Source organism: Hypomesus nipponensis, chromosome 9, assembly GCF_054491055.1.
Source record: "Hypomesus nipponensis isolate SF chromosome 9, ASM5449105v1, whole genome shotgun sequence".
Lineage (NCBI taxonomy): Eukaryota > Metazoa > Chordata > Actinopteri > Osmeriformes > Osmeridae > Hypomesus > Hypomesus nipponensis.
Window position 1 is genome coordinate 12,329,457 of NC_140369.1, and position 14,789 is coordinate 12,344,245.

Consider the following 14,789-nt stretch of genomic DNA (forward strand, 5'->3'; position numbering starts at 1 on the left):
TTTACATGGATATAGAGGTAGACTATTTGTCCACTGTCAGTACTACAATTACGCCTTTTTTCCTGTGGCATTGGTTCTTGTTTCATCCATGAGTTCTATCAATATATGAATTGGTTTGTAAGAACCAAAGTGGTGGACTTGATGTGTGTGCTTTTGTTTAAATATGGTTACAGTTACTTTAGCTTCCTAGTTGTTTTATGAGAACTTTATTGGCTCTTCAAGATGTGGTGTATGCTGTCCCAGGATGACCTTTTCTCTTTGCTTGCAATGTAAGTCGGCATTCAACAACTCAACGTCAGCTTATGTAAGGCGGACACAACAGGTAAAACAACCATCGCCATCAAACCCATTTCATATTTGCAGATGACAATACATGAACAATTTGCATTAAGACTGTCAAACAATCCCAATGCATATTTCGCGTTTCTTATCCCGACTTTTAACCGAGGCATACGGTGATTGGACGTCCTGGAGTCACGCGGTGTGCAGTCGCTCTGCCCTGCCTTGAGTCAGCTCTGAATGCGAGCTTGTCTACCAGTTTTAGCAGCGGTTCTATCTGGATCCTCCGCGCACAGCCCTCAACAATTACTGACAATTACAGCCTTTTTCTTCTTTTGGAAGACAGTTCTCCATCATGGGCGATAAGAAGAGCCCTACCAGGTAATTAACCGTTCGCCTCATATCCTCTGGTATTGATTGATATTTGTTTAGCGAGAATTCATTGGCATTTGGGGTTGATATTCGGATGCTTTCTCAAGGAGTGTTTCTCCCTTTTTCAGTTTGTATGCCAGAGCTAGAGTAGTGCAGGCACTATGGCGGCTTCTCGCTCCCTACTCTCTACCAGTGACTTTCAGACAAAGGGAATTTTTCATGGTTACGTCTGGCATTCTCGAAAATGTCTGATATCCAGTTTTAAATAAGCTTTTTTGAAGCTCAATGTCGAAAGGATATTATTTGACATGTTTTTTGGTCACAGTCTCAAGCTGTAATATCAGTCAGCAATATAGACAGGCTATGCTGCGATTCAATAGAACGTTGAAGCTAGCTCGGTGGCTCGCCTAGCCAGCAGTGGGTTATCGAGAAGCTTGTTTGTTCGCTAAAGCGCAATGCTAGTCAGGTAGTCGGGATTCGAACATATCATGACAGCCTTCCCATGTTTTTTCCTGTGCAGTTTATATGCACACGTTCAATGGGGAATTCTGCAAGTCATCGCCGTTTTTGGTACGTTTATTCGATTTGAAATGCCAACTAACTTGACCTTACATTGTCTATTTCTAAGGCCAAAAAGACAAGCAAAACCGACTGCTGACGACGGCTATTGGGACTGTAGCGTCTGCACCTACAGAAACAGTGCCGAGGCATTTAAATGCAGCATCTGCGACGTGAGGAAGGGCACATCCACAAGGTATGTCTGAAGAAATGTCTTCTTCCTTTTCTTGTACATCATAGCAATGTATTTATAATAACATGACTACTTGTTAAATTTGTCTGAAAGGTAGACTTGTTGATAGTGCATTCATGTTAATGTGTGCCACTGTCTTTTTTGCTGCTGCTCGTCACAGACTATTGTCCTGCACTGAACAGAATGCAGTCGTCTAGGTGTTCTGTCTGTTCTATTGCCACAGAGGCAGGGGGGTGGGGGGGGGGGGGGGTGGAAAGAGGGACCTTGCTTCATGATGGCTGTGCAGCTACTGTGCATCAGAATAGCACCACATCAGGGAAATAATGCAATGTGAGTGTGGGTCTGATCACATGGTAGAGACTTGAGGTCATTGTTCAGATCCCACCCGCTTAAATGGCTCCAATAGAAAGGTAACATGGTAAACCAAGGTACTCAATTTGATTGCTGGGCTTGTCACTCATTAGTGTATTGTTTGCGTCGCAATTGTTTGTAGTGCTAACTGGATCTCTACTTAGACGAGGTGCCTAATTAGGACTCACTCATAATGTATCACACTCAATGGTTTTCAAGTAATTAAAGTAGCATTTGTATAATGTAGCTCTGTTTTGAACGGAATGTAAAGTGTGTGTCCCCCTTTTGTCAGACGGTTAGGTGGCTGTTCAGGAGTGCACTTACAGCTCAATGGAATCTTCAGTAAGTGGGTGTAATTCACTATGAGTGTGTAATTCTCCAATAATATGTACCAATTTCTTAAAAATCCATCGCCTTCTCCTAAATTGATCAGTCATCAGGGAATTTGAAGTATTTTTTTGGGGCCACAACCTGACATTGAACTCTGAGATATCTAGTTAACCAATACCAACAGTGCAGCCAGATGGATATGACCATGCGATTAGTAGAATAAAACAGCCATTTAAGCTCAAGTGAGAAACTTTGCTTCATCATGAAGTCATCAAACGTAGTCTTCTTTTTGTTATGGGAAACGTTCACACTAGGCGGTGCGTTCAGATTTTGAATGTGATTCCCTTTCAGTTTTCTGTTTACCACTCCTACCTGTCTACTGGGGAAGGGCTCTGCCGATAAGTTGTCTGTGTCACTTTGTGAGTTGACAATCACTTCTCATCAGCTGCATGCTGCGATGGTGTCAGATGAGTCATGCGTGCGTCCCCCATGCTTCAACTTTTCCAGCACTGTTTTTCAAATGATGGGCTCAACTGACACACTGCCTGTAACAGGAAATCCACTGACATTGATTTACTGAGAATCATAAAGTGGAATTCATTTCTTATAAGGACTGTTACGTTTTTTTGTTCTCTGATCATTCTACATCTACATCAGTGCCTCTTGGCTTACAGGCTACAGCTCAGTTGTCGTGAGCTCACTGTAAAACAGGAAGTGGAGAGAAGTATGCATAGCCCCTCTCCCCCCCAACTACCTAGGATTTGGCAGCAACCCAATTTCCTCTTTTTGGTAAATAGTACATGACATCACTGGAGTGGGTTGTCACGTCTCCATCTGATCTAAGCAACCTTAGATTGATGCAATTGTTTGCTGTTGTCTGCTTGACTCTTACTGTAATGAGCTCTAATTAGCCTACATTTTCACCCTGTTTAATGTGTTCAAGTTGAGCATTGGGAAGCTTTATGCAAAATAAATGATGCATAGTTTGGATTGTGGGGCGTTGTTTGTCTTGCTCTCTGTATCTGCCTCTACAGTCTGAATGGGAAGTTGTAAGAAAGATTATTCTGCTCTGTAATTACTGTCAGCCAATTTCTATGCTTGTATTCATAGTTCAAAGAACTCTGCTCGGTTGGGTAGTTCCATTCAGATTTTTGTTTTGTGCCTGTTTAAAGGTGTATTGATTTTTTTCCTTCTTGGTATACGAAGCACACTGCAGACTTGAAAATGGCGTTTAAATGGAGGATCCCAGGTAGCGCCATTGAATTAGTTTTCATGGGGTATGGCAATTGTAATGATTATACTGAAGCATTTTCAAGCCCCTGTAGTTGTAATCTGCAACCAGAGGTGAATAATGTGATAATCTATAGAAAAGTACAGAGAATGCCAGCCTGCCTTACAGGATGTGATATTTTGAGGGGTCTGGGGTTCATCATACACCAGCCACAATATGCACTCAGGCTGTCACTGACCTGTCACCTTCCATCCAGAAGCAAGAAAGGATATCGCAGGCTACCTTATGGATGATCTGGCCAAAAATGAGCATAAACCGGATTCAAATGCATGGATGCTCTCTTACCAACTGAGAGTAACCTAAATGAACCTGTTGACCCATTCCAGGGATGTAACACAATACCAAAGTAGACGGTTAGACCCATCTAGCCACAGCCACTATGACTTTTTAACAAGAAAACTGTGTGTGTGTGTGACCTGACCTCTGTGTTCTGCTGTTAAAGTACTCGTAAAAATTAAGAATCAAGATCTTGTATGAGGTCATTACCCTTCTTCAGAAATTTGAGAGGTTTGATCTCTGGTCTGTTGAGAGGCCTGCAGCCATCATATTTAAATGGTTTTATCACTTGAAACCGCTTCTGTGAATGTGACACCATGTTGCTGTATCGTGTTTCTTATTGCGTGTGTTTTGTATGCTCCCTGAGCATCCCAGAGTTCCAGGGACAGCCAGATGTTGATTCATGTTCAGGGCTTGTGGCATCTCAGTGTTTGAAACTGGTGACCTCAGCCATCCTGGTCTCCTACCAGTCCAAAATCCAGACTTCTCCACCCTGAATGTGAAAATGTGTGTCTGGGTATGTAGGCTGTGTCTGTCTGTCAAAGTGATGACATCGTCATTATAATCTGTGGATTTTTACCACTGTCACATTAACGCAAATTGTTGGGGATGATGTGATTACGTAAGAACAACATGTTGGCTGGTGCTCTCCATCTGGATCCCTCACCCATCAGCCCCACTCAGAGGAAACACTTCTGCTTATCCTACATTATCAACATCTGCACTAAGCCCCAAGCGCGCATGGGTAGCCCTAATCTTAACGTGTTCATTGGCGGATTTAAAAGTTCTTAATTACTTCATGGGATTTGGGAGAGTGTGAGTGAATAAATACAATAGCCCATTTGGCAATCCGACAAATGGAGAAATGTCGAGAGAGCTTTTGAATGACGCTTCGAGGGAGGGAGGCAAATGTAGAGACGTAGGTAGCGGGTGAGCGGCTCCAGGAAGGGGAGATGAGCGAGAGAGAACAAGAAAGGGAATAGAGACGTGTGGCGGAGGGGGGGGGGGGGGAGATACAGCCTGCTACTGTGATGGACGGCAGAGGAGGATGTGTTCACTCAGCCCAGCCTCTCCTTAGGGATGGAAGGACATCCACTGTCTGGGGCTGGAAGGAACTTGTCTTTCCTTACAACCCAGGAAGGATGAGCCCCACTGGCCATCCTCCTCCCAGACGCCCTCCTCCCACCCCCAGACCTGGGGATTACAACACCTGTACAGGACGACGTTTGGGGGTTTCGTTTTATAAGCTCTCAATGGTCTGTGTCATTAGAAGCAATCAGCCTGAAGGTAAAGTCTGTAGAGACTGGATTTGAGTCGGTGCTACACACCATGATGATGACTCGTGGTTTTGGAAGACCATGCAGTGTCAGGACCCCAGATAGTTGTAGGCCTAGTTGTTTCTGTTTGTCTGGTTTCAGTTCCTCTGTGTAGTCTCCCCTGATCAAGGCCACGCTACAACTGTTGACTCGGCTGACTGCATGTGGATGTGACGCTGGTGAAAGCATGGTGTTGGGGAGGTGCCGTGATCACACTGATGCCCAATGGCACGCTAGGATGCTGTCGCCGGGGGAAATGACTGGAAGTCTTTTACATGTTGAAATCAAAGCATACACGTGCAAAAGATGGGTTTGTAAGGGATAATTTGCCTAAGGATTTGGGTTCTAGATTCATTGTTGTTGGAGAAAATACGCATAGAAAACGGGCTCCTTACTTTTGCTTACCATGTTTACAATGCAGGCAAGAGAGTAGTGTCTGGAAAGACCGCGTTAGAATGACAACTGTACACCAAGAGGACCTTGAATGTGGTTAGATAGTTGTAGTTGTTTCTGGTTACATGGTGTCAGTTCTTAGTATTGCCTCTACATGAAAAGCATCTTGTGTAGCGCTGGTTTCCCCTGAGTTGTGTAGCTTGTTGACTAATTGAGCTAATTGGAAACAGGCCCCTTTACGCTAGAAGCAAGCAGGCAGACAGGCAATGGCAGGTTAGCAGTCTGTCAGGGTGACTGGATGAAGAGACAGACTGCTTAGTGCCTGCTGAACCCAGGAGAGGGAAAGCGAGGAACTACAGAGAGAACGGTGAGCATGAGCAGTGCAGGTCAATGAAGCTGAGGGAGAGGGAGTCATTGTAGCTCTGACACAAATGAGGGAAGGTTGATATGGAAATGATGATTTGGAGAACGTGAGTGACTAGGTAAAGACGAGGCAAGAGGGAATGACAGCTAGATCACGGGGAGAGCGGGCAGAGGACAGAAGGGAGGGAGTGAGTGATGTACAAGAATGTGACATGGTGCTTGTGATGGAGGAAGCTCATACGTGCTTGGTGCTGTCAGACTGCTGGCCGTCAGTCTTCATGATGTGAGGCAGTTTGTAGCCTGAAGGGCAGACAGAAGGGTATGTCTCGTTGAGTGTGTTTACGTGCACGCACACACACACACAAACACGAGAAGCACCAGATAGACTGTTATGGGCATCTGTTCATGGCATGAAGTTGACTAATTTCACCCCCTGTGAAAATTCCCCTGATGTTCATGTATGGGTTTTTTGTCATCTATGCCCAGCAGTCCCATCTCCAGACATCAGAGAACAATGCCTACATGTAATGCGTTTGTTGGCTAGTGTTTTTGTGTGAGGAAACATGATAGTGGAGCTGAGATGGAAGACTGGTGGGGCCCAAGCACCCAGAACAGACGGGGGCATGCAGTGGGTCTCTCCTGGGTGGGGGGAGGGGGCCAGATCCTATCTGAAAAGGGAAGAAAGAAAGGAGGGATATCAGGAATTTAGAACCCCCCCCTCCCCCCCATTTCAGAGTTTCCACTGCCCTCCTGTGTTTCTTTCTATATTGTATTACAGATTCATTAACCACACCAGGCTCTGGGCTCATTCCTACACAAGAAATGAAATTATCCCGGCAGTTACATTGTTCGCTTTCTCGTATGGTCTAGTGGCGGAGCGCTTTCAGATTGCTCCCAAACACTTGTTTACCCACAATTTCCCCCCCCAGTGGCAAATCATGCCAGGCAGCTTTAATGTCTGTCCTCAGGTTGAGGCATCCAGGCTGCGAGCTGGAGCCCCTGGCAGCTCTCAAGGTGCTCCCTGTGAGCTCCCACAGCCCTGTGCTCCTGTATCCACCACCACAGCCGGCTGGCTTAAGACAACAGACGGGCTCCTTGGCGCTACGGAGACTTCACAGCAGCAGCCTGTTAACATAGTCCTGAGCAGACAGCTCTGTCTGCGCTCTGCTCCGTTCCTTCATCCCCTGTGCTGGAGGTGTGTGTGTGTGTCTTGTTCCTGCATAATGATCAAGGCCACGCTACAACTGTTGACTCGGCTGACTGCATGTAGATGTGACGCTGGTGAGAGCATGGTGTCGGGGAGGTGCTGTGATCACACTGATGCCCAATGGCACGCTAGGATGCTGTCGCCGGGGGAAATGACTGGAAGCTTGAGTCATCTTACGTGCTGAAATTGGGCCATACACATGTAAACGATGGGTTCAAGATTCCGAGTTGATGAAGGAGAAGGGACACAGAAAATAGGATTCCCTCTATTGCTTATATCTCAAATATACGCAAGAGACTGCAGTGTGGCTGAATGTGTTGTTCTTTTGAGAGTGAGTTGATGAGCCTCCTCTGTCTGGCTGTGTGCTGGCTGTGGGTACAGGAGTCTCATGGCTGGGGCTGCCGTGCCAACCCTCTCCTCTCTGGCTTGACCAGCTCTGCTCTGATCCTCTGGCAGGGAGTAATTGCCCGTCCTTAACGCAGCACTCCAAATAAAAGGGCTTAGGTAATGAGGGCTTTCCTGAGGTCGCCTCTCTTGTCTCTCCACCACTATCAATCTCTCTTTCTATCTGTCTCTCTGTCTCTCACACTCTCTCTCTTTCTCTCTCTTTTTCTGTCTCTGTCGCTCTGTTTCTGTCTCTGTATTTCCATTGCACCCACCTCTGTCTCTATGTCTCTCTCTCTGTCTCTGTATTTACATTGCTCCCACCCACCTCTCGCTCTCGCTCAGTCTCATGTCTTAGAATGTAGCCCGTCAGTGCCGTGGTGGTATGTGTGGAGTGCAGGCCTCTGTGGTGGGGAGAATATTGAGGGTGTGGTGGAGTGTAACTCTGGGTGTCAGTCTGCTTGGGTTAGGAGCCGTTGGAGCTAATAACAGTCATTTTGTGGCGCCCTGCCGAGGGAGTCTCCTCACCCCCCCGTGTCTGGGGGAATGCAGGGGGCGGGCAGATTAGCTGCTGTCAATCACCATCTATTGTGGGTTAACAGGGAAAGCCTAGGGGGGGAGCAAATACACTGGTATCCTTCTCAGTGGGGGGTCTCCAGAGCCCAAGACAGCCCCCCCCCTCCCCTGTTTGGACTGTGTGGTCTGCTAGCAGGGTGGGTGCTGCCCTGTGGTGCAACCTCAGCCAGGGGTGTTGCCAGCTGAGTTAATGGGTCACTGAGCGGTGTTGTTGAGGGCTGTGACGTAAGCCAGGCAGTAAATAAACGCACTGTGTCGAGTAACAACAGCACAGGCCATGGAGAGCAGTGCCCCTATCGTGGCAGCAACAATTCATGGCTGACTTACAGCTGGCACTGAATCACAGCTTAACTACTGGGGCGGGTGTCTGGGCCTCCCCCTGCCACCCTGCTGCTGCTGCCGCTGCTGACACAAATCTCCACGTTTGGGTCCCCGGCTGGTGTGACTGGCCGAGGAGGCGTGGACCTAATCAATCAATCAATCCTGCTCACTTTCTACCTCCACCGCTTGGCCAACAGCTCAGCCTGCCAAGCAGAATGATTTCTGATCCCCATCGGACGCTGCATGCACCGAGAGCCTGTTTACGAGTGTTTTGCTGCGTGTCTCTGCCAAATCCTCTGATGGATCAGTGCAAATCTCCACCGTTTTACTACTGCGGTTTGGAGGGACAAATTGTTCTGTTGTGTGTCTGGGTAGGTGAGCCCATGTTTTTGGGCAGCCTCAGAATTGGCAGAATGTCCGAAAACACAAACTCCTCGCATTGTTTGACACATTGTTGTTTACACTGGACTCGTATCAGAATGAGCCACCGAAACACTGTTAGCGTGGCGGCTGCTGTCTTCTGGCTGGGACTGGCATTGGCAGATGGAGGCTGTAGCTAGGTCTGTAGCTGTAGTTCTCTCCGTAGCGCTGGTTCTGGCCGTAGTTGAAGCTCGAGGTGTGGAGCAGGCAGCTGGAGTGCTGGTTGCAGTGGCAGTGTGCACTGGTGCAGCCCCAGCCTCAGAGCCCATTCCCCCCTCATCAGTATTCGCCAGGGCGGCTGTATTGATTGAGCGTGGCGCGAGCACTCCCAACATGATGCTCTATTACGAGCCGATTGATTGCCTTATGATCGGCAGGATCATAAGGCAATCCCCCCCCCCCTTTCACGGATAGACGGTGGGCTCCCGACCTGATGGGCGTCCGAGATCCGGGAGACACCAAGAGGGAAAGAGAGAGACAGACAGTAATGAGCGTCTTTCTGTGCCTTCTCAGTGAGAGGCTGTGCGTCTAACCAGCCTTGGGTTAACCAGCCTTCCAGACATCTACTAACCACTCCCCGCCACACAGTGACACCAGCCATGCATCATCATCAATCTGCCTCTGCATATTCAGCCCATGGTTCTGAGAACACCTAACCACCCGGAGAAGTGCAGAAGGGACTGGCTCCAGGTGTGCCCGAGCACTCCCACTTAGTATTTCCACAGTGTTTGACTCCAGTTCTGACCCACTTAACCACAATTCTATCCCTGCCTACGAGGCTTTCAGAACATCATCTGTATTCCGGCCCAGTGGTTCCCTCTCTCTGGGCAGCAGTCTGCCGTGGCTGATGCTCAGAGAGAGACATCTGAAAGTGAAGTCCCCCTCAACTCTGCCTGCCCTCCAAGCTTCAGTCGGTCCTGCGTGAGGCCCTCTGTTATCACACTGCTCTATGCCAAGGCTGGAGATGAGCCGGAGAGTTAGGCTGTGGCTGGGCTTGGTGAAGAGCCTCAGCCACAGAGGGGCTGGCAAGCCACGTTGGGCTGCTTGTTTGTGTGCTTAGACTGTGTGTGTGTGTGTGTGTGTGCGTGCATGTGGTTTGCTCTCTGGTATTTGTCCTGAAGCGAGCCCACTCCTGTGGTGGGATTATCTGTGCTGACTGGAGCGCTGCCTGGGGTTGAAGCTCTCTCCAGTCTCCTCCCCTCTCTCTCCTTGGGCTGCTCTCCACAGCCACCCGCCCCAGCGGCTGGCTGCAGCCCAACCACCCCGGACCATAGACAGTGACTCTGTCCCCACTGTAGACGTGAATGACTGTCTCGGAAACCTAACTTTGTTTTCATGAATTACCAGCCAGTCTAACCCTCTCAGGAGAATGAATGATGAAGCCCTCTCTGAAACTTTCTAGCCTAGAGAGATTCATCCACCGAGACACTCATTCATCTCTCTCCCAGACTCCTGACACTTGCCTGCTGAATGAGAATGGCTGAGCTCGTATAGAGAATACCTTGTTGCGTGTGTGTTTGCTTGAGTGAGTCAGACAGACAGATAGAGAGAGGGAGAGCTCACGAGCTTGTGGGCGAGTCCTCTAGCTCATAAGTGAGAGGGTGTCTGGCTGCACGTCTCTGTGAATCCCAGCCTGTGACAAATGGGGCCAACCCTGGCGTAATCAGATTAGAGGACGTAAATGACGTGCTGCAAATGTTCCACCTTGTGATCCCCACATTCATTTTATTACAGCAGTGGGCTAATGAGATTACCCTTCAAACACAGCAGTCCCACCATGAGCTGTCACTTCCACCACGCCAACCCAGCTGTGCGCATTAACCCCTTCATTCCTGTAGCGCTCCTCCAGCCACCCCACATCACGCCGGAGACCCGGGACGCCTCACGGCTGCCAGCGTCTGAGCGCCAGACTGGTGCTAATCCCCGTGTGTGCTCTGGCCTCCTTCCGACAGGAAACCCAGGATCAACTCCCAGCTGGTGGCTCAGCAGGTGGCTCAGCAGTACCCAGCCCCTCCGCCACCCAAGAAGGAGAAGAGGGAGAGGAGCGAGCGGCCTGACAAGGAGCGTCCGGACAGCGAGCGCGGAGACGGGGAGCGTCCGGAGGGGGAGCAGCTGGAGGGGGAGCACCCAGAAATGGAGCGCCCAGAGGTGGAACGCCCCGAGGGGGTGAGGCCCGAGGGGGTGGAACGCCCCGAGGGGGTGAGGCCCGAGGGGGTGAGGCCCGAGGGGGTGAGGCCCGAGGGGGTGAGGCCCGAGGGGGTGAGGCCCGAGGGGGTGAGGCCCGAGGGGGTGAGGCCCGAGGGGGTGAGGCCCGAGCGGGTGAGGCCCGAGGGGGTGAGGCCTGAAGGACTCAAGCCTGAGGGAGAAGTTCTGGAGAAGGACAAGAGTGAGAAGGAGAAGCCGCTGAAGGAAAAACCAGACAAGGAGAAGGACATCACTCCAGCCATTACCAAGAAACCCAACAGCAAAAAGACCAGGTCAGTATATGGGTCGTATTCGTTGAGCATTTTCTTTTGTTTTAATTGTTCCATCATTACCCCAACTTCTCTATCCGTTCCTAGACCCAAGACAGACACCCACCCGAGCCCTCCCAGTGACAAACGCAGCATACAGTCTGGGAAGTCGGCAACCAAGACCAACAAAACCTCTCACATTTCCAGGTGGGTGTCAGTCCTGTCACAGGGTTGTCATGAGTGTTTAGTCATCACGCCTGCATGACTCAACGCTCTGATGGCCACCATACCGGTACAAAGTAAAGCCCATTTTTTTTGGGGGGGGGGGGGGGGGGGTGCGAACAGCTGACATGATTCACTTGCGATCTTTTACTCTCCACACCGACTCTCACTTTCTTCCCACTGAGTCGGACTGTCCGTGCAGGAGGAGCAGTGCTGAGCAGCTTGGTCTAGCCGCCCACTTGGCGCTCTGCCATCCCCCCCCCCCCCCCGTGAGCTAGTGTGCCTGTTGACGAGATCAGCCATGTCTAGACTCCCGTCTAAACTCCAGACTCTCTCTCTCTCTCTCCCCCGCTCTTCCAGGCCCAAGCTGAAGAACATTGACCGGAGCACTGCCCAGCAGCTGGCTATCACCGTGGGGAACGTGACGGTCATCATCACAGACTTTAAAGAGAAGACGCGCTCCTCGTCCACGTCCTCGTCCACCGTGACGTCCAGCGCAGGCTCCGAACAGCAGCACCAGAGCTCCGGCTCTGAGAGCATGGACAAGGGCTCCTCTCGCGCCTCCACCCCCAAAGGAGAGCTCTCAGTCGGGCATGACGAGTCCTTCTGAAAACCCGCTTCCCTGGACACTCTCTGAAGGGACTGTGTGTGGATTCTTTAGTGGGTAGGGGGGGGGGGGGGGGGGTGTGTGTGACCTTCCTACTGCTGCTCCGCCTCCATCATCACCACCCCTGGACCCTGACAGAGCTGGCTGTCAGAGAGGAGCTGGCATGTGAAGCTGGAGGAGAGGCACCCTCTGCTGAGGACCTTGTTCATGGGTACACACACGGCACAGACAGCAGAGGGGCTGTGGGGAACACTGCTACCATGGTGGCATCCTGACACTTGTATGTATTGTTTTATATTTGTACGTGAATGTGCGGCTGAATCAAGTTTTTTTTAAGTTTTTTTCCCTGTTTGTTTTTGTAAAAAGAATTACCTGCTGTGCACAATAACCACCAACATTTTAACAACTTATTATCCTTATTTATTATTTGTTGCACCTGTATACGATTTGAAAATGTCCTTTTTGTTGAAGCTTCGCTGTGTAGCTCTACAGATGACACCCTTGTTCATACAGTTGTAATAGTCAGATAAGACCTGACTATTGAGACACCCACATTGGTGCTAGATACACTGTGAACCGGTTTCAGACATGGAACTGCCATTCACTCAAAGTGCTAATAACCCAGAACCAGGCTACTTAACCCTTTGACTGTCACTCTCATTTATGTTTGGACCGCCTTGTGGTCTTTCAGGTTGATGTATAGGTCTCTGTGCAGCAGAAAAAGGTTAACTGAAGGTTCAACTTTAAAAACAGGTTGTTTGTCAATGATTTAGTTTGATATAGCATATATCTTATACAGTGTTTCCTGTCCTTAACTGTATATTGTAGGCTATTGTGTAAAACACTAAAGCTGTTGATGTTTTTGCATTCGATAATTCAGTAGGCTACCAGTTTTGAAGTTGAGGGTCAGTGTCCACTATGAGCCAACTTGTTTTCTATTATGACTGAAGGAAAGGCAATGGGAGGTTTCACCCCCAAGACTAAATTGTAGTATAGGCTTGGCTTTTCTCACCTTAACTAAATATTACTTTAAATGACATTGAGTAAACCAGAATATTCCAATCTGAACATCTCCAGAGGATTCACAAATCATTTGTTACTTTATTAGGTCTTTTTAAGACTCCAATATGTCACTGAAGGCAGAAACATTGCAAGTCATAGACGTAGGCTGATTTGACGTCTTTTTGGTGCATTTTCGAAGCCGTAAAAGCTTAACTTGAGCTGAATAACCAGTTACATGGTTAGGAACGTTCACCAGCTGATACTTGCCCAAACTAATTTCCTTTGACATGTATTAAATTGTACAAAGAATAAATGTGTATAAGATATCTTAGTTTTATTTATTGAAGGACCAAAGGAATTTCATAATGAAGATGGATAGACAAATGAATAACAATTTGAAATGCAATTATCATGTATGAAATGAAATACATTTTAAATAAAGTAATATAATCCATTTAAATGCCGTAATTCTTGTCCATTTCAAAATGAATTTGACTCAATAGATGGATTTGAGTATCAGCACAGCATAGGGTAGGTTCTAGTCTTTAGAGAATACTGTATCAATCGACAAAATGTAATCAATCACAAGTGAAATATTCCATTCATGCACTACAAGAGTCTATGACAAGCATACAGGCAGTTGAGGTGAATGAGTGAAAACCCAGCCTTCTGCTAGCCGTCCATCAGCCCCCTCTTCTACTGAGACGGTCTCTCTTCACTGATGTGTCAGGCTCACCAGGCTAGGTGACTGCAGTACCAGTCTATGTTGGAGTGGAGTCTCAAGTTGTAGGAGAGGGAACTCAGCTGAAGTGACTATAATCATGTGTGTTAGTATTCGATGTTTGTTGGCCCACAAGGCAGGTGTGGTTTGTTTTGACTTCCTTTTGGAAACAAAATAATATTCTACTTCAGCTGATATTTTATCATTCAAATTTTTATCACTTTTGTACAACTGCACTGCAGAAGGAACAGATTATTAAAAGAAAATGTTAACTAAAGTAAATCAATGGGGTGTTTCTTGTAGAAAGTAAAAACTACGAATTTAAATATAATTTGAAATGCAATCGAGAAGAAATGGTCCTAAAAAGCCATCTTGTCACATGCCTTACCATATGAAACCATAATCACTTGACTGACGTCTGTGACAGAAATGATTAATTGTATCTTAAATTATTGAAAGATGTCCATTTGCTCAGTATATAAAATGTTGCTTGTATATAAAGTGTATGATTTGAAATGGAGCCAACACTTAGAGAATGGCATTGAGCTAAACAGTCTCTTGCTTGTTTCTTTGTCTCTTACGCGCAAGCAGTTCTGTTCTTGTGTGCGACCAGTAACCTTAATTTACTGTGTAAAGATGGTTACATTTTTTAGCTTTGTTTGTCGGCGACCCAAATATAGAATGCTTATTTACTGACTGTATAATGTCAATCTTGTGAATTTCCTATTTAAATGTATTATACAAGCTCTTCATTTTCTCCTTATACAATTGTCTTGTACAATGCTACAAAGTAATGCTCAGTAAAAGTATATAGGGTCAGTATATTAACCCCTTCTTTGTTTAATCTTGTTTGCTTTCTGTTTCCTTTTCTAACTACTTGCTGATGTCATTGTGAGATGTGTCACATGATGTCCCTGATGTGGAGATGTGAGAAGGGCGATCACATGATCACTGCTTCTTGTCTAGCGTATAACATGTTGACATTATATGTGTCCTGGCATGTGCACGACTTTGCGCTTATAGGCTTATCATTTCCTCCGCTTCAAAATAGAAATGTCTATTTATGAATTTTGCTTGTAGTTTTTCACAAATAAAATGTTTGAAAAAAATCTAGTCTATCAGTGTTTTGTGTTATTTTAGAAAGGCCATTCAAA

The 14,789-nt window shown here is 47.5% G+C and overlaps 1 protein-coding gene across 1 annotated transcript; it reads left to right on the forward strand.

The window, feature by feature from the left end:
• The first annotated feature begins 310 nt into the window (after positions 1 to 310).
• On the forward strand, positions 311 to 13,374 carry rybpb (RING1 and YY1 binding protein b). Its single transcript, XM_084706191.1, has 5 exons — positions 311 to 660; positions 1,280 to 1,405; positions 10,583 to 11,107; positions 11,192 to 11,290; positions 11,666 to 13,374. The coding sequence occupies exons 1-5, from the start codon at positions 635 to 637 to the stop codon at positions 11,913 to 11,915; spliced, it is 1,026 nt and encodes a 341-aa protein (XP_084562317.1). The 5' UTR covers positions 311 to 634; the 3' UTR covers positions 11,916 to 13,374.
• The last annotated feature ends 1,415 nt before the right edge of the window (positions 13,375 to 14,789 follow it).

What these genes read in the sequence shown, in the direction of transcription:
- rybpb (XM_084706191.1), top strand. Translation starts at nt 635, where the DNA reads ATGGGCGATAAGAAGAGCCCTACCAG. An exon ending in AGGAAGGGCACATCCACAAG is followed by an intron (nt 1,406 to 10,582) that starts GTATGTCTGAAG and finishes TCCTTCCGACAG; the next exon opens with GAAACCCAGGATCAACTCCC. An exon ending in AAAACCTCTCACATTTCCAG is followed by an intron (nt 11,291 to 11,665) that starts GTGGGTGTCAGT and finishes CCGCTCTTCCAG; the next exon opens with GCCCAAGCTGAAGAACATTG.